This window comes from Petaurus breviceps, unplaced genomic scaffold (assembly GCF_028583685.1).
Source record: "Petaurus breviceps papuanus isolate PSGF00001 unplaced genomic scaffold, PetGlider_PUasm1.0 215, whole genome shotgun sequence".
NCBI lineage: Eukaryota > Metazoa > Chordata > Mammalia > Diprotodontia > Petauridae > Petaurus > Petaurus breviceps.
In genome coordinates, this window is record NW_027185865.1 from 2665 (window position 1) to 19978 (window position 17314).

The following is a 17314-nucleotide window of genomic DNA, read 5'->3' on the forward strand; positions in this document are numbered from 1 at the left end:
ACAGGGGCAGGCGGGCAGACAGACCCACAGGGGCAGGCGGGCAGACACTGAAGGTCATTTCTGCTCATCCTTCAGGTATGTGTCCAGTATATGAAGGACACGACGATGCTCTTCCTGGGGGGCCTGATCGTGGCTGTGGCCGTGGAGCATTGGAATGTCCACAAGAGAATTGCCCTGCGTACCCTCCTTCTGGTCGGCATCTCCCCTGCCTTGTAGGTGTCCTGCCCTGCCTTCTGCTCTTTCTGAGTGACTGTGGGGCGCCATGACTTAGAGCTGACAGACACATGTGAGAAGAGATTGGACGAGGAGACTGAGGCCCCCAAAGGGGCAGGGACCGGCCCAAGGGCCCCCAAGGAGGAACCAGCAGAACAGGGAGCAAGGCTGGGGGCAGCTCACCCTGGACAGGGCTCTCCAGCTAGACCTGGCCACCGGGGAGGGGGGGGGAGCGCATTGGGCAAGCTGGCGGGAGGTCGATGGGGACGAGGATGACCAGCCAGGGAGGGTGGAGCCTTTCCTTGGGTGCCCAGCCTAAGGGGCAGGAAACTGACAGCCACCCTAAATCCTTCCTACAGCTTAATGCTAGGCTTCATGTGTATCACGGCCTTCCTGTCCATGTGGATCAGCAACACGGCCACAACAGCCATGATTGTGCCCATTGTCCAGGCCGTGCTCGACCAGCTGAAGGTGACAGGCAAGGACAACACGTTTTACCCATCCGGCATAGAGCTCTTGGATAAGGATGAGCAAGAACTCCAAGGTGAGCGCTGGTGCCAGGACCAGGCCGGACCCACAGGCCACTGCGCAGCGCCTGGCCACTCACTCTTCTTTCGCCCTCTCTGAGCTGCATCCAGCCCTGTCCATCTGAGAGGCTCTCCTCTCTGGCCTGCTTGGTCAAGGGGCAGATTCTGGGCAGGACCAGCCATTCTTTGAATAGGAGCAATGGCTGTGGGTGGTGGAGGCTGACTCTCCCACTGAGTGAAGCCAGCTTTGCCACCCATTGTTCTAAGTGAGAAATCAGACCTGGCCTCATCACTGCTTGGGTGGCTTCCATGGTGGGTGCCCCATCCAGCAGCTAGAAGGGGCTTCCAGGTCTGAACACCCTCTCTGGGACTGCCTGTTCTCTGCCTTCAGGCCATGAGCCTGCTTTCTGCCTTTGGCTGGCACCCTTGGCCTTGGGTGCACACGTCTCTACCTTGTGACCTGGGTTGCTTGGATCCTAGCTGTCTTTACACTGACACTATCCTTAAAGTGCGAATGTTCCCTCCCCACGTCTGAACTCCCATCAGATTTGGTGTGTGGGGAAACTTGCAGCTCTAGGTGATGGATGATGTGGCCAGAAGTAGAAGCCTTGGAGGGAAATCAGCCTATATTGTGGAGCTTTCTGGCCACTCCCTGTAGTCTATGAGAGGGCTTGGAGACTTGGGAGGGCTCGGCAAGGCTGGTGCCCAAGGTAATTAGTGCTGTTTCCTCTCCAGTGAAAAGTGTGGCTCCCACCAAGAGCAGGGAGGCAGCAGCAAGAGACAGAAACACATGCAAGGCATTGACTCTGTGTGTGTGCTACGCAGCAAGCATCGGCGGTACGGGAACTCTGACCGGTACTGGACCCAACATTGTGCTGTCAGGGCAGATGAGCACGTGAGTCATGCCCGTACAAGCTCCAAGGCAGGACTGAGAAGTGGGCATTAGCACAGTTAGCTTCCTCCTCCCTTCTTGGGGTCCATGCAGCACTAGCAGTCCCAGGAAGGAAAAGCTGCCGCAGACACGTTTTCCTGATGCATCCTGCCTAGACCGTGCCCAGACTGGCACCAGGGATTCTGATCTTTCAGTGCCATGCCATTCATTTACACCAAAGTGGTGCTGGGCTGCTGAGGAAAGCAGCATAAGATAATTTCGAGGTGGCCAGTTAAAGTCTTTCATTTTAAAATAATATTTTATTCCCACCCCAATTATATATTAAAACAGTTTTAAATATTTTTTAAAAGTTTTGAGTTCCAAATTCTATCTCTCCTTCCCTCCCTTCCTTCCCTCCCCCAAGATGGTAAGCAATCTGATAGAAGTTATATGTTTGCAGTTATGCAAAACATTTCCATGTTAGTAATTTTGTACAAGAAGACTCAAAGAAAGAAAGAAAAAGAAAAGAAGGCTGGTGAAAAAATAGCATGGTTCAGTCTGCATTCAGACAATACCAGTTCTTTCTCTGGAGGCAGATAACAAGCTTTACCTCGGGTCTTCTGGGATTGTCTTGGACCGTTGTACTGCTGAGAGTAGCTGAGTCATTCACAGCTCTTCATGGTGTGGAGTGCTGCCTCTGTGTACAGTGTTCCCCTGGTTCTCATCACCTCACTCTGCATCAGTCCATGCAAAGTCTTTCTGGGTTTTTCTGAAATCATCCTGCTTGTCATTTCACATAGCATAGCATGGCATAGCATAGCATTGCATAGTGTGGCATAGCATGGCATAGTGTGGCATAGCATAGCATGGCATGGCATAGCATGGCATAGCGTGGCATAGCATAGCATGGCATGGCATAGCATAGCATGGCATAGCGTGGCATAGCATAGCATGGCATGGCATAGCATAGTATATTCTATCACAATTATATGTTACAACTTGCTCAGCCATTGCTCAATTGATGGGCGTCCCCTCGATTTCTGTTTCTTTGACACCACAGGAAGAGCTGCTAGGAATATTTTTGTACAAATAGGTCCTCTCCCTGCCCCTTTTTGTGTCTCTTTGGGATCCAGACCTACTAGCGGTACTGCAGGGTCAGAGGGGATGCAGTTTTCTAGCCCTTTGGGCATAGTTCCAGATTGCTCTCCAGAATGGTTGGATCAGTTCACAACTCTACCAATAGTACATCCCCTCCAACATTTATGATTTTCTTCTGTCATATTAGCCAATCTGATTCACGTGAGATTGCACCTCAGAATTGTTTTAATTTGCTTTTCTCTAGTTAACAGTGATTTAGAGCATTTTTTTTCACATGACTATGGATAGCTTTTATTTCTTTGTCTAAAAACTGCCTGTTCATATCCTTTGACCATTTATCAACTGAGGAACAGCTTGTATTCTTATAAATTTAACTCAGTTCTCTATATAATTGAGAAACGAGACCTTTATCAGAGATAATTGCTGCAAATTCTGCCCCCACCCCCAGTTTTCTGCTTTCCTTCTAATTTTGGTCGCATTGGTTTTGTTTGTGCAAAACCTTTTGAATTTTATGTAATAAAAATGATCTATTTTATATTTCATAATGCTATCTAACTCTTGTTCTGTCCTGAATTCTTCCCTTATCTATTGATCTGAAGTCTTTTCATTTTTTTTAAAACTATGCTGAGTGGGTGCGGGTTGTCCCCCTCCTTAGCGTGCAGGGTGAGCATATGGGGAATTGATCATTGGTGCAGAGGAGATGCAAAGGATCCCAAACCTTATTGGGCTTCTGGCTTCATGACTGAAGAGAGGAAGTGCTGAGCTGGACAGCACAGGAAAAAACTGATCACCAAGGAGATGGGACCCAAGAGAAGTGAGACAGATCTGGTTGTCCTTGATGCAGCCACATTGCCATGATCAGATGACCTACACCCCAACCAACATCCTGAATGGCCTCACTGCTGGACACGATCAGACCATAGTTGGTTATCTTTGAAAGACAAGCAGAACAGAGGCCCAGAGGAGAGTCAACACCCTGATTTTAACGAAGGAGAAGTGAATGGAGTCTCCTAACTGTGACCCACTGAGTTTGACTTGGATATTATATTAAAGTGATGACCGATGAATATGTCCCAAAGGAAGCTGGGCTCTCATCAAACCAGACATACATCACAGGTCACATGCCAGGATGAACTCATTTCTTTGGGTTTTGTTTTTTGATAGCTGGTCCCCACCAGGCTGGGGAAGACTGTAGTTATAGCTTAATCTGGATTCCACGATGATTTGAGCAAGTCCTAGATTGTTCTTTCGGGCAAGATGGAGAGATATAGGATGTTGAGCCTGTTGGATGGCCAGATCAAAGAGAAGTCTTGAGCCCAGTCAGAAAGAAGGTGCTAGCATAGTGCCCTAAATTTGTATCAAAGATTTCCGTAATGGCAGACGTGGAATTCTCATTCAGATTTTTATTCTTTTTTTTGCTTTTTGGAGGGCAATTGGGGTTAAGTGATTTTCCCAAGGTCACACGGCTATTTTTTGTGTTAAGTGCCTGAGGTCGGATCTGAACCCAGGTCCTCCTGATTCCAGGGCCTGTGCTCTATTCACTGCGCCACCTAGTTGCCCCTGTCACTCAGATTTTTAGATGACAAAAACTAGGAGAAACAGCTAACAGGTTGAATGATACATGGTCAAGATTTTGACAGACTACTGAAAGCATTGGGTAGAATCAACGAAGATTTTTTTCTGATTCAGATGTGGAAGTTCATCAATGTGGGGAGCTTCCAGTGTGGGGATTATCTCCTCTGATGTGGCAAATGGCTTGTAACTCTTCATCTTAGAGAGTTGTCTAAAGGATGAACTGGTTCAATGAATTGATCAGGTGTTTTAATTTTTTTCATCTTTCTTTTTTCTTAAAAAAGTACCTTTTAGGGTCAGCTAGGTGGTGCAGTGAATAGGGCACCAACCCTGGAGTTAGGGGGACCTCAGTTCAAATTTGACCTCAGACACTTGACATACTTAGTATCTGTGTGACTTTGGGCAAGTCACTTAACCAATTGCCTTGCCTTCCCCTCTCCAACCCCCACCCCCCCCAAAAACCCAAAACTAAAAGAGTACCTTTTATTATATCGAATGGCTCTCTAGGAAAGGGAAGGAGAAGGACACTGGGGAAGATCTTGATGATGCGAAAAAGAAAAATCTTCAGGAAAAACTTGTTTAGGGCATTATGAGGGGGCAGTTAGATGGCTCATTGGTGCATAGAGCACTGGCCCTAGAGTCAGGAAAACTCATCTTCCTGAGTTCAAATCTGACCTCAGACACTAACTAGCTGTGTGACCCTGGGCAAGTCACTTAACCTTGGTCAGCTTCAGTTTCCTCATCTGTAAAATGAAGATAACAATCAAAGTGACCTCACAGAGATGTCGTGATGACCTTTGCAAAGAACTGGAATCCAAGGGGAAGTGACGTCCATCAACAGCAGAGAGCTGAACAAATACCAGCGCAGCATAAGAACAAGAGAGACCGTTTCTGAGAATGTAACGGCCAGTGACAAGGCTGGAGGAGGAACCAGTGGGAAGGACACGACCGTGATTCACGAGGATCGGGGAAAACACCCCCCCCCCTACTGCCTGGTGCAGGAGAGAGGAAGATGCATTCCCTTTGCTTGGCTGCGTGTTTGTGGGCATTGTTTTGACCTGATTCAATCCGCGCCCCCTCCACTCTTGTGCTTTTTAGCTGGGAGAAGGGGAGATTAGGGAGGAGAGAGGAGGGTTTAGTGATTGTTAGGGGTGCACACCTTCCTGGACATCCAGAGCTGAGGATGACTTTGAATATCAGATGTAGTATTTATTGTCTACTTTTTGTTCTAGGTAAGTGCCGGAGAAGGGACATTCACTGTTTTTAAGAGAACCCTCTTCGTGGGTCCAGCTGTGTGGACGGAAGCGCTCTGTTCACTTTTTTTTTTTTTTTGTGGTGGGAGGGGTTGAATTCGGATTTAAAAGACCAAATGCCCACCTGGGCGAAGGCCCCGTGGGAGGGAGCTGAGGAGAGGCTGCGCCAGCCTCATTGCTCTAAGGCTGAGCTCTCCTCCCTTCCTTCTCTCCCTCCAGGTTGTTCCCTGACAGCAAAGACGTCATCAATTTTGCTTCCTGGTTCAGCTTTGCCTTCCCCAATGTGATCCTGATGCTTATCTTTTCTTGGGTCTGGCTCCAGTGTGTGTTCCTAGGCACCAAGTAAGCGGGGCTGCCCCATGGCAAGGGAAAAGTGAGAACGCTGCCCAGAAACACCTGGAATACAGGCAGGGAGGGCAGGACAGAGGCGGGAGACCCTACAGCTCTCCCTGCGGAGCTTTGCGATCCTTTCCTCAGGGCCATCCTGCTGTCACTTCAGCCTCAGGATCTAGGACCCCTTTCACTCCTCGGCAGCAGTCCCCCTCCCGCTTCCTGCAAGCCCCCAGGAGAAGGCAGTTCTGTCTCTAGGGAGGAGTGGGCTCTGAAGCCATCAGGAATAAGTTTTCCTCAGGCCCATGTCACAGGAGATGTCCCCAGTCTAACTGATGACATTGCTGGATCGCAAGTCTTCATGGAAGGCAGGCAGCACATGGGAAAGGGGAAGCACCTCTACTTCCCTGCTGTCTACCTGGGGTGGGAAATGGGGGCCAATGGCCTGGGGGGATAAGGAGGTCTCCTTCCTGGGGCAGGATGCGTCCTGAAGGCCGGCCATGCCAGCCTCAGAATACCTGCTCCCCAGGCTTGTTACTGGTCATGGTGCTGAGCATTCGTCCTGGCCTTGACTCATGTTTTGGTCCCAAAGTTTTAAGAGAAACATGGGCATTGGTGTGGAGAAGACAGAGAAGGAGAAGGCAGCGTACCTGATGTTGGAAGAGGAGTACCGAAAGCTGGGCCCCCTCTCCTACGCGGAGGGCAGTGTGCTCGCCACCTTCTTGCTCTTGATCTTTCTGTGGTTTTTTCGGGATCCTGGCTTCATTCCTGGCTGGCAGTCACTTTACTGGATGGAGAACAAGAAAAAGTAAGGAACTGGATCTCTTTCCTAGAGTGGCTCCCAGGCCAGACTCTGTTCTCCCCTTTAGCTCTTTCCATGAGGGGGCCTACCTTGCTCTGAGCAGCTGCCCTGGAAAGGCCAAAGTATGGTGAGAGGAGGGGAGAAGCCCCTGGGGCTCAGACATGGCTTGAGGGACCTGGGCAGCATCCACCCAGCACTCTGAGGAGGGAGTCCTAAGCAGGCTTTTCCCCAAGTCTCCCCTTCAGGCAGGAAGCTCCTAATTTGTGAAGGAATGGGATGATGGGAGGGGACTCCCGAAGGCCAGCATACCAGGCACAGGGAAAGTCTGAGCCCAGAGGTGGGATAATTCTATGTGTTGTCAGCCCATGTGATCTCAGCCACAGGTAAAATCCTCAAATCTGGAAAGGCTGGATAGCACAAGATACCAGAAAGCCTGGGGCAAAGGAGGCCGCCCTTGGCTGTGCTGTCGGGAGAGTCACTGGGGATTTTCGAGCCCAGGAGTGACATGACCAGCCCTATTCACAAGGAAGGAAGATTATTTTAGCAATGGTGTGCATGGCTAACGGTGGGAAGACCTGTATGGAAGGTCCTCCAATAGTCACAGTAAGGGCCCATATGATAGGGACTGACCGTAGAAGGAGAGGGAAGGAAGATGTGAATGTTCTCTCAACAGTAAGTTGGCAAATAAAGGGCTCAAGTAAGGCCTTCAAGGCTTCCCACGGGCCTCCTGCCTCCTGTCAGAGAGATGGAAAGGTATCAACAGAGTTTCCATTGTGCTGTTCCCCCCAAGGGCCTGGACAGGTGAGCAGGTGCCACAGCAGAAACCACAGAGTTAGCAGGAGAAAGAAACTGAAGCAAATTTGCTTGAGGTGCTGGGAGAGACAACCTGTAGGCAGTGAGACTACCAAAGAGATGTCAGGGGGAGTCGTGGCTACTGCTAGAAACCAATGAGCTGGCCAAGACAAGAGCGCAGAGAGGTCAGAAGGTGACTGAGGATAGAGCCACTGAAGACACCAATGGCAGGGTGTGGAGCTCCATCCCTGACCTAAAGCCATGTGAGAGCATCAGTTGGGGGTCCCCATTCTTGGACACCATTGCCTTCTCTTTTGTTGCTTTTCCATAGCCTTTTGTCTCTTCTGAAACCCTCCCCCTGCATCGGTAAGAGTGATGAACTCACCACCTGAGTTTCTCCCATCTTCAGGACCCTCTCATCCTCAGCAGTAATTTCATTCTTATGTCCCCTGGTTGAATGAATCTTGAAGTTCATGCCTTGTCTGGATGTCACAGGGAGACGGGCAGGCCACCTGTCTCTGTTGCTGGACAGCAGGCAGGAGTCACTAATCTTTCCCTTCTCTGGCCCCTTGTGGATGTTCAGTCTGCTTGCAGCATCTGTGGGACCCCCACCAGCTCCCTCTCATTTGAGGAACTTCCCATCTCAGTGTGAGCTCCAAATGCTTCCACTTGCTAAGTCTCTGACACATAACAGGATCATCCTCAGCCTCTTCAGAGCCGTTCTCTGTTCTTACATTAGAGCCCTTCTTCCGTCACTGAGGAGTGTTGAGTCCCTTTAACTTAGAGGAGGGGGACCAAGCTGCATTTTATTTGTGGAGGCAAAAGCCTCAGCATTTTGTAGTTCTTACTAGTGACCCTTATCCCAAGTCCTCTGTCAGAGTAGGGATGTGGCATCATTCTTAGGTCTTGGGGGTGAGCAGGCTGAGGTGGGCCTGCTGGCAAAGGGTCAGCAGATGGCCATTTAAAGGGAGGGGCTGCAGAGGGAGCCTTGTGAGCTTGGGACAAAAGAGAAATCTGGGACGGTAACCTGTAGGATGACAGATGATGACAGTGACACTTCTCTGAGGGAGGGGGAGGAAAGGCTGGAGAGGGAGCCTCAGTGACAAATCATGCGTCTACCTCTCCCGGCCCTGTGAATTTGGTGGGAGGCTGGGAAGAATGCAGCCTCTGATGGAGATGGAGGACGGTATCTGAGGTATCAGGAGGCTTCAGGTCCAGCCAGGAGAGTCCAGGGGAATTGTTGAGGGTTTTACTGAGGACATGGTAGAACTTGGCTTGAGTGTCTAGGAAGGAATTGTGATGCTTAGCAAAGGGCGTGAGCCTTTAGGAGGAGGGTCAGGTGGGCTAGTACCCGAGGCCAGGAAGGGTGCCCAGATCTGGGAATCCAGGCTGGCAGCCTAACCCACCACAAGGCGGGCAGTGTGCCAGCATGAACCCTCACCCATGGGACTGGACCACTGGGCTCCTGGCATTGGATTTGCTGAGCTGCAGGAGGGAGCCCCCATGGGCTGGGCTGGGCAGAGAAGGCACTGTTGCTGGGTTGGCTTTGGCAAGCCAGCCAGGAGGCTTGTGCTCTCACTAGTTCCATACCTGATGCCTCACTCGTGTGCTCTCTAGGTACGTGTCAGATGGCACTGTGGCGGTCTTTGTGTCCATCCTGATGTTCATCCTTCCTTCCCAGAAGTTCAAGTTCAATTTCCGAAGTCAGACTGAAGAAGGTGAAGCCCTCAGAATGGGGGGAGGGATGACTGGCCTAAGCTGAGGGGGCCTGGGCCATGGCCATCGAAGGGCCATGTCTTCCTACCCCGTGTCTAACACAGTTGTTGGGGCCTTCTGTTTCAGAGTGGAAAGTCCCATTCTACCCACCACCCCTGCTGACCTGGAAGGTGGCCCAGGAGAAAGTACCCTGGGGCATCATACTGCTCCTAGGGGGTGGCTTTGCCTTGGCTAAAGGATGTGAGGTAGCTGTGGGTCCTTCTGTGCTTCTGTTTGGGGCCTGATGCCAATAAGGGGGACTTCACAGGGCAGTCTTTCCTTCCCCCTCTGCCCCTCAAACTGGAACTCAGCAGCAGCTCATATGAGGTGGGATGGGGAAAGATTTCAGGGAGATTTCTCTCTGCTTGGACCCAGGCCTATAGTCTAGCCTGGCAAGAGCTGGGAGGAAGGATGTTGGAAAATTGAACCCACTGAGGCCACACATTTCATTTCCCTGCTGAGCAGATGCAGACAGACGGAGATACATGTCCCCCTCCCTGAATGAGCTCCCTCTTGGCCCCTGTGTACCTCCTTACATGGAGAAAGGGACCTGTATGCAGTGGGAATCCAGAAGGGTCAGATGGAGGAGGTGGCAAGATGGGAAAAATGACCAGGGCTTTCTGCCTGCCCAGTGAGTCCAGTGAGATATCATTCTGGGCCTTGAGTGCTGGGCCCAAGTAGCCCCCATGTTCCAAATCCGTCCATAAATCCCTCTGCCGGGACAACAGGAGTCTGAGGGCACTTGTCCAGAGTTTCCTTCCCTGGCACCAGGGAGTCTCCTGGCCCTGGGGACCAGCTCCCCTGACCAAGAGCCAGGAGGCTTTAGCTCCAAGGGGCATCTAGTCCGCCAAGGGGCTGGTATGTCAGCATGATGGGGAAACAGAGGAAGGGCCACTGGATGAGGTGTCTGAAGGCCCAGCCATGCCACTGCCCATACGAGCATCAGTCTCCCCATCTGTAAAATGGGCACCAAACGTTGGGTGGGATCATCGTGAGGGAATCCTTTCAGGAGGGTGAGGGGCTGGCTAGGGGGAGACTTTTTGCTTTGTCTGACATCCGGGGATGGTCAGATCCTCCAAGGCCTGTTCTCATGCTCACAGGCCTCGGGGCTGTCAGAGTGGATGGGGAAGCAGATGGAGCCCCTGAATTCCTTCTCCCCACCAGTGCTGGTCCTGTGCCTCACTGTCTTAGTAGCCTGCATCACTGAGTACACAAGCAACATTGCTACCGCCACCCTCTTCCTGCCCATCTTCGCCTCCATGGTGAGTGGACTCAGCATGGCCACCACTGTTGATGGCCTCTGTCTTCCTCTCTCCCACCACCCCACCCCACCCCATTCCTCTGAGCTTTTCAGGTACCTTGGATGGCTAATGATGGCCCCATGAGGGCTATCTGTGGTTAGGGTTCAGCATCACATCTTCCCCTCCAGCCCCTGCTCATGCTTCTCTACCCAGCAAGGGGCTCTGCTCACAGTAGGGTCTCAGCTAGGGCTTGTGGCTGAGGGTGGGCCCTGTGCTCTAAAAGCTTCGGCTCTCATGGAGTCAGGGAAGGGAGGCTGCTTCCCAGCCCCAGGGGGCTCTTTGGAGACATTAGGATTTCTGGAAACGACCCCTTCTCTCATCTTAAGCTGTGACCAAAGTGAACCCATCATGTTCCTTGGATCCTATCTGGCTTTGGAGACCATTTAGTGTGGCCAGGGCCTCTTCTGAGTGAGTCCAGACAGTCCTCAGCCTCCCAGGCACACACCTAATCTTGAAGCATCTGCCCCCATCACTGAGGTGGCTGGTGAACGTCAGTCTGGGACCAGCTGCCCTGCTGCTAGATCCAATCCTTAGCAACCTCCACTGGCCACTTCCCTCTTCTTCCCCACCTCACTCTTCTCTTAGATGGTCTCCTACCATTCATCAGTGTCACACCATTGGCATGCGGTCCTGGGATTGGGAGGGGTCTTCTAGAGATAGGTATGGAGGCCTTGGATTTTCAGTAGAGCCAAGAGGCAGTTCAGCCCTCACAAAAGCAAAACCAAGTGGGGCTTCTCCCCTCCCCCTCTCGCATGAAAAAGAAAGATGAGAAGCCTCCAAATAGCAAAGTGCGCCACCCAGCTGAGTGTCAGGAAGCCAACCTCAGGGACGGTGGAGATGGGTTGTGGCCACCAAAGGCACCACGTCTCCCTGGAGAGTCCCACAACAGAGGCCTGGATGCCTCCCCAAACACCCACTCTAGGGCACCCTGTCATCTGGCCCTGTTGTGGTCACGAGCCCTCCCACAGTGAGCTGGCTGGCTTTCACCCACATGCTGGACTTGGACTTTCTGGGGCTGAGTCTATCTCCTCATAACCTGGTGAATCCAAGGTTAGAGAAAAAGGTGGGTCAGGGGCGCTGGGGCCTGGCCCTCTGCTCTTTCTGGGATCATTCAGAAATCCCAGCCTCAGCCATCACCCCATGGGAACAGCACCGCCTCTCTAAGACAGCCAGAGCAGCCTTCAGAGAAGGACTGGGTAGCAGATGCCACATGCTCAGAGCAGGTGCTCTCCACCAATGGAGGAGAGGGGGTTTGCATTATTCTCCAGGCTTTCCACAGACTCTTCTGTCCCAAACAGCAAACCCAGCAGTTCTTTTAGGCAGAGTCTCCCGCATGCCCAGACACATACCTCTTCACTCATAGCACTTTGTGACCAGCTGGGACAGTGGAGATCTCTCTGCTGAAGTGACCGACATGGCGTCATGACCCCCAAACCAGACTGTTCTGTCCCCACCTGGTCCAGTTGGGCACCTCTCCCTCCACCCCCAGCATAGACTGTTGGGTTATTGGACTGAATTGATGAAATCAAGTCCAGGCTCCAGGCTGAATAGACCCACCCCAACCAGATGTCAATGAATGATTCCCCAGTGCTGGGAGCAGGTGCTCGCTTCTGAATATTTATAATGTCCTTTTTATTCTTCTCCCAGTCCCAGAAAATTAAAATCAACCCCCTGTACATCATGCTTCCCTGCACTCTGAGCTCATCCTTCGCCTTCATGCTGCCTGTGGCCACGCCTCCGAATGCCATCGTCTTCTCTTATGGCCACCTCAAGGTTGCTGACATGGTAAATCAACCATTGTAAATTGTAAGATAGTGAGATAAGCTAAGGCATGGGCATTATCATGGAGGTTATCTGTTATACAACCCCCCCACGGGAGGTGTGAATGCACATGGGGTCTCTACTATTCCTCTCCCAGGGACACTGATTCTGGCCTGAAGAGGAGCTGAGTCAAGGGGCCCCAAAGCCAGCTAGACTGAATATATCCATCTGCCTCCTTAGAGATCGCTGGTCTAGGAGCGATAGTTCTTAGATCCAAGCCGCTTCCTGTCCCTCCAAGAAGCAGGGGTACGGCTTAAATCCAAAGACTTGGCTCTCTTCCCACCACATGGTAGCTACCAACATAAAGAGAGAGCATTGGATAAACTCGTAGCAGATAGCAGGCAGAAATCTGAAAGGCTATACAGATTGGCATCAAACAATACACAGAGAGGGTGAGCTTTACCTACTGGGAGGGAGATATATCATGGTGAGAGACAGACAGAGAGAAACAGAGAGAGAGAGAGAGAGAGAGAGAGAGAGAGAGATGAATTTTACCCAAAGTGGAGCTTCCTTAAAGTCTCTAGGGAGACGAGGACAATGGGGGACATGTTGGGGTGGGAGGGCCTACTTTCCCAAGTTTGTTCTTTTTCTTTCTATATTTCTTTTTTTTTTAAGCAATCAGGGTTAAGTAACTTGCTCAAGGGTACACGGCCAGGTGTTTCTGGGTGTCTGAGCCCGGGATTCGATCTCCAGGTCTTCTCGACACTGGAGCTGGTGCTCTTAGTCACTGTGCTACCTGGCCGCCCCTCTGTATTTCTTTTTAAAGAAAGTCTGGAACCATCTGTGTCTTTGCTTGAAGTAGGAAGGAAGAAGGTCTCTCTACTTCCATGCCCTCATGCAAATATTCCAAGTTTTCCTTCTCAATAATGAAAAACTTTCAAAATATACTCATAAAATCGAGGAGTAAATATTGTTGTCAAACTGTAGGGTCATTTTTTGCATTTATATAATGCACTTTTCTCTAGTTGAGCTCAGAAGTTCATCCTTTGGACTGATCTGCTACTCACAGATGAAAGTTAGCTTATAGAATCCTGAACCTGGAAAGAAATTTAGGGAAAGCTATTTAAAGAGGTGAGCATATGGCCACACAGGAAGCTCCCCAATGAGCTGGAAGAGAGACAAAGCAGGAGGAAGGGCCTAAGCCCATCAGCACCAGCTGGGACTGAGACTTGGGGTGAGGGGATGCATCATAGCTCTTTTGAAGTCACTGCTTGGTGATGAGGATGCCCCAGAGGATTCTGGTATTCCTGCTCTTTGGCCAAACAAGAAGAATGGCCCCAAACAAAGTAAAGAAGGTGTCGCAGTCCAAGAAAAGACCCAGGAACATCAGGCTTCTCTGGATGTGCTGCTCTCTCCAGACCCAGATTACTAGCACCCTTGAGCACTATCAGAACCACTACCCTTGGTCCTGACAAAGTTCTCAGTTTATGAAGAATGGCAGGTACAATACTACTTGAGGTAGGCAAATGTCTGGACTTTCCCAAAGGACTTCAGACGTTGCAAAGGCTTCCAGTGGGTGCATCCAGAGCAGAGGTCTGGAGCTGTGTTGGGGCCAAAGCAAGGCCCTGGGGATGCAGAGCTGGTCACGTGGGGGCATGTTTTCAGTCTGTCCCAGATGAGCTCCCAGACTTTTCAGGTGGGGCCTGGGAGCCCTGTGCTAAGGCCAGCTCCTGAGAACCTTCCTCAGCAGCACATGCCCCTGGGGGAGCTACCTGCTGTTGGCCCAGTGGCACCAGACTGTCTAGTCTGATTCCAGTGGTCCTTTCTTCCTTCAGCCCAGGTTTACCAGCTTTAGTCCTTGGTTACTTGACCACTCCTCTGCTCCCTGGGCTTTTTTGGGGGATGCCAACCACCTCAAACCACTCAGAGTCCATAGAGCTCTTAGAAAAGACCAGTCATGACCATGGTAGCTTTGTAGGGACCATGGATTCTTAGTGACTCTCCCAGCTAAGGGTGTCAGAAAAGGAACTGAGCTGTGTCTCCAGGGATCAACCTATCCCAATGTGGAGAGACTCACTACCAGAGGGCTCACAACATGGAGAAGAGTTATTCAGAAGCAGCTGCTTGTGATGGGAGCAGAGGGAACAGAGATGGGAACCTTCACTTAGATGTTGGTGCTACACATGTGAGGGCTTGTCCAGTTTCCAGTGAAAGCAGAGTTGTTTTGGGTTTTTTGTTTTTTATCAGGGCAGTGGCCTCCTCAGTGGGAGAACTCTACCTTCTCTGAAATTTCAACCCTGAGGGCAGAGAGGTGAAGGGTCTGATAGCCAGTCTGTGTCCAAGATAGGACATGAGCCCGGTCTGGCTGTCCTGACTTGGGAGTCCTGCTGCCTATCTGACTGGCATTCTGAATGTGGGATTGGGTGCTCCCAAAAGCACCGGGTCCTCAACATCTCAGTATTTTTATTACAAATGAGAACAGAGGACAAAAGGAAGTTGCATTTACCTGAAAGGATTGCCCAGCTTGAAGTGGAAGACTTCTCACCTTGGAGAAGTAGAGAAAGGTATTGGCAGAGTTAGCTTTAGCACACGTGTGTGCAAAGGCACCAGGAAGAGTTGCGTCATGGACATTTGGGCATCCTTTGTTGCAGGGCTCAGGATGAGATACTTGGCATGGAGGATTAGGAAAGTGGCATAGACTTTAACAATTAATGACTGCAATGTCAAGGCGGCTACAGGCCAGGGGTGAGAAACCTGAGGCCTCGAGGCCACACATGTCCTTCTAGGTCCTCAAGTGTGGCCCTTTGACTGAATGACTCCTTTATGGAGGGTGTTGGTTCCCACTCCTTGGAACAGAAGCTTCCTCTCCTCAGTGCCCAGAATTGTGCCTGACAGCAGGAGCTGACAATGCCTGGTGATTTTGCTGACGATTCTCCAAATGGTCCTGTTTTCATCAAGCCCCAGAACGCCGCAAAGCTTCCTAAGTGAGATCCCATGATCACACAAAAGACTTGGGCCAAACTCATCACACAAGGGGAAAAGAGTGATGTTTGGAGCCAGGCCTTCCACACTGGGTGATTTCCAGGGTGGCGTCATTGGACTTGTTGGGGTTTGACCTCTGAGGTTCCTTCCACTGTGATTCTCTAGGAATGAATGAATGAAAAAACATCTCTGTGCCAAACACTGTGCCAAGTGCTGGGTACACCTGGATGAAAAAGCAGGCCATCCCTGCCTGCGGGTGCTCGGGGGAAGGGGGCTGGGGCTACTTGGCTCCAGAAAATCGTTATTGCTGTTTGTCCTTCAAGGGGATATCATGACATACATGCGAACTGTATTTCAGTGAGGTAGGGCTGTGCCGAGTCTCCCACCTCGCTCCAGCCTCGCTCCCGCCTCCTGAGCCATCTGGATCCAGTGGCAAGATGTAGATCAGCACAGGTGCAGTGGAAGACCTGGGCCTTTTAAACGAAGGTCTTTCCCAGGTCTCAGTTTGAAGGCTAGGTAAGAAATGAGGCACAGAACGGTCTCTTTTACCCAGTAAAAAATCTCCTTCTGGGAGAGGAAGACCCTCCGAGTTTCTGGTCCAACCAGAAACAGTTGCTATTTACACTCACTCTGAGCCCTCAGAGCCCTGAACAGTGACCGAGGCCGGCTTGGGCTGAGATCTATTAGCCAATCATGGAGAGCCAGAGTGATCAGGTTTAAGGCCCAGCCCTTAAAAAAGAAATCTGGCTGTAAAGCCCTGGAAATCCTGCAAGGTTTTAGAGGGAAGGAGGGTGACACGCCCCATCCAGGTGCAGTGGCCACGCTGATTTTGATCAAGGTTTGTGGCCAGATGGCTGCAGAGTGAGTGGAATGGAGCCCCCTGGAATCCCAGATCTGCTGGTCACTGGTTTTCTCCATGATTTTGGTCAGCTATCAGGCCTTTGCTGTACTGCTAGTGTGTTCTCAGCCTAGGCAGAGACTGCCTGGGACAATTCAGTGAGAAGCAGGAACTGGGGGGGGGAGGGTGGCATTTGGGGGTGGTCTGGCTTTGCTCTCGCTCTGTCCTCCCACCCCAACCCCAGCCTGGCCTCTACCCAGGTGCTGACTTGGCTTTCTTTGTTCCAGGTGAAAGCAGGCTTCATAATGAACATAATCGGCTTGATCTGTGTCTCTCTAGCCATCAACACCTGGGGACGTTTCTTATTTGACCTGGACAGATTTCCAAGCTGGGCTAATGGCACACAAATCAACATTAGCAACTGAGGGCTCAGCTGACCGGCTGCTGTGGTGGGAGGGTGGAAGGGGAGGGGGGAGGGGGAAATGACGGGAGTCCCCGTGGCCAGTGAGCCCAGCCAGTGGCCTGGGAGCACAAGGGTCTGGCGTGGTTGTCCTACCTCTGAGCCCCTGGGGCTCACTCAGCAATAGCCTCTGGGAGCCGCCTGTGTCTGCATGCAGAGCTAAGGACGAACTTGGCCCAACAGGGTGAAGCTGTGTAGAGAGTATGCATCTGAACTGGCTGCTATGGCTTGAGTAGAAATGAGACCCGGGAGGCAGAGTGTGGCCAGCCACTCCTGCCAATGTGTGCTGGCCGTGGAGCATCCCCTGAGCCCAGTGCATTTTCTGCAGCAGAGCCCAGAGCCCACCGAGCAGGGCAGTGCTGGTGTTGCAGTGAGCCCTGCTGTCCTGAGGCCTGGAAGCATTCCCTGCCGGTTTTTAGGTTCTTCCTGTGTCCGCCCCTTGGGTTCCTGAGGTGATCCCTCATCCCTCTGCAGGGAAGTAGCAGACAGTGGCCGCTGAGAATCTCCTTTCATTGCCTCCCAGCTGGCTCTGCTATGGGGAAGGTCCAGGAAACCTTCCGCAGTCTGGGGTGAGAGAGAGGACCCTTTCAAAGTCCCACAAACCACCCCCCTTTCCCAGGTGCTGCCTTAGAGGGAGCCTCAAACAGCAGAACTGGAGTCCCAGGTCCAGGATAAGACAAGGGCTCCCAGCCCTGCTCCCAAGCCCCAGGTAGATGCTGGCTCTCTGAAGTGACACAGATATGGTCAGGGTCTTCTGGC

At 51.5% G+C, this 17314-nt stretch overlaps 1 protein-coding gene across 1 annotated transcript in view; it reads left to right on the forward strand.

Moving 5' to 3' along the window:
* The window catches only part of SLC13A5 (solute carrier family 13 member 5), a gene marked incomplete at its 5' end in the record, with an annotated part of 17233 nt that extends 711 nt beyond the window's left edge, over positions 1-16522 (forward strand). Inside the window, 10 exons of the mRNA XM_069094144.1 lie at positions 76-212; positions 573-757; positions 1476-1635; positions 5754-5876; positions 6457-6672; positions 9076-9176; positions 9301-9419; positions 10314-10475; positions 12162-12299; positions 16383-16522. Of these exons, the coding sequence (XP_068950245.1) occupies positions 76-212; positions 573-757; positions 1476-1635; positions 5754-5876; positions 6457-6672; positions 9076-9176; positions 9301-9419; positions 10314-10475; positions 12162-12299; positions 16383-16520 (1479 nt within the window). The remainder of the gene's footprint in view (positions 1-75; positions 213-572; positions 758-1475; positions 1636-5753; positions 5877-6456; positions 6673-9075; positions 9177-9300; positions 9420-10313; positions 10476-12161; positions 12300-16382) is intronic.
* Positions 16523-17314: the final 792 nt, after the last annotated feature.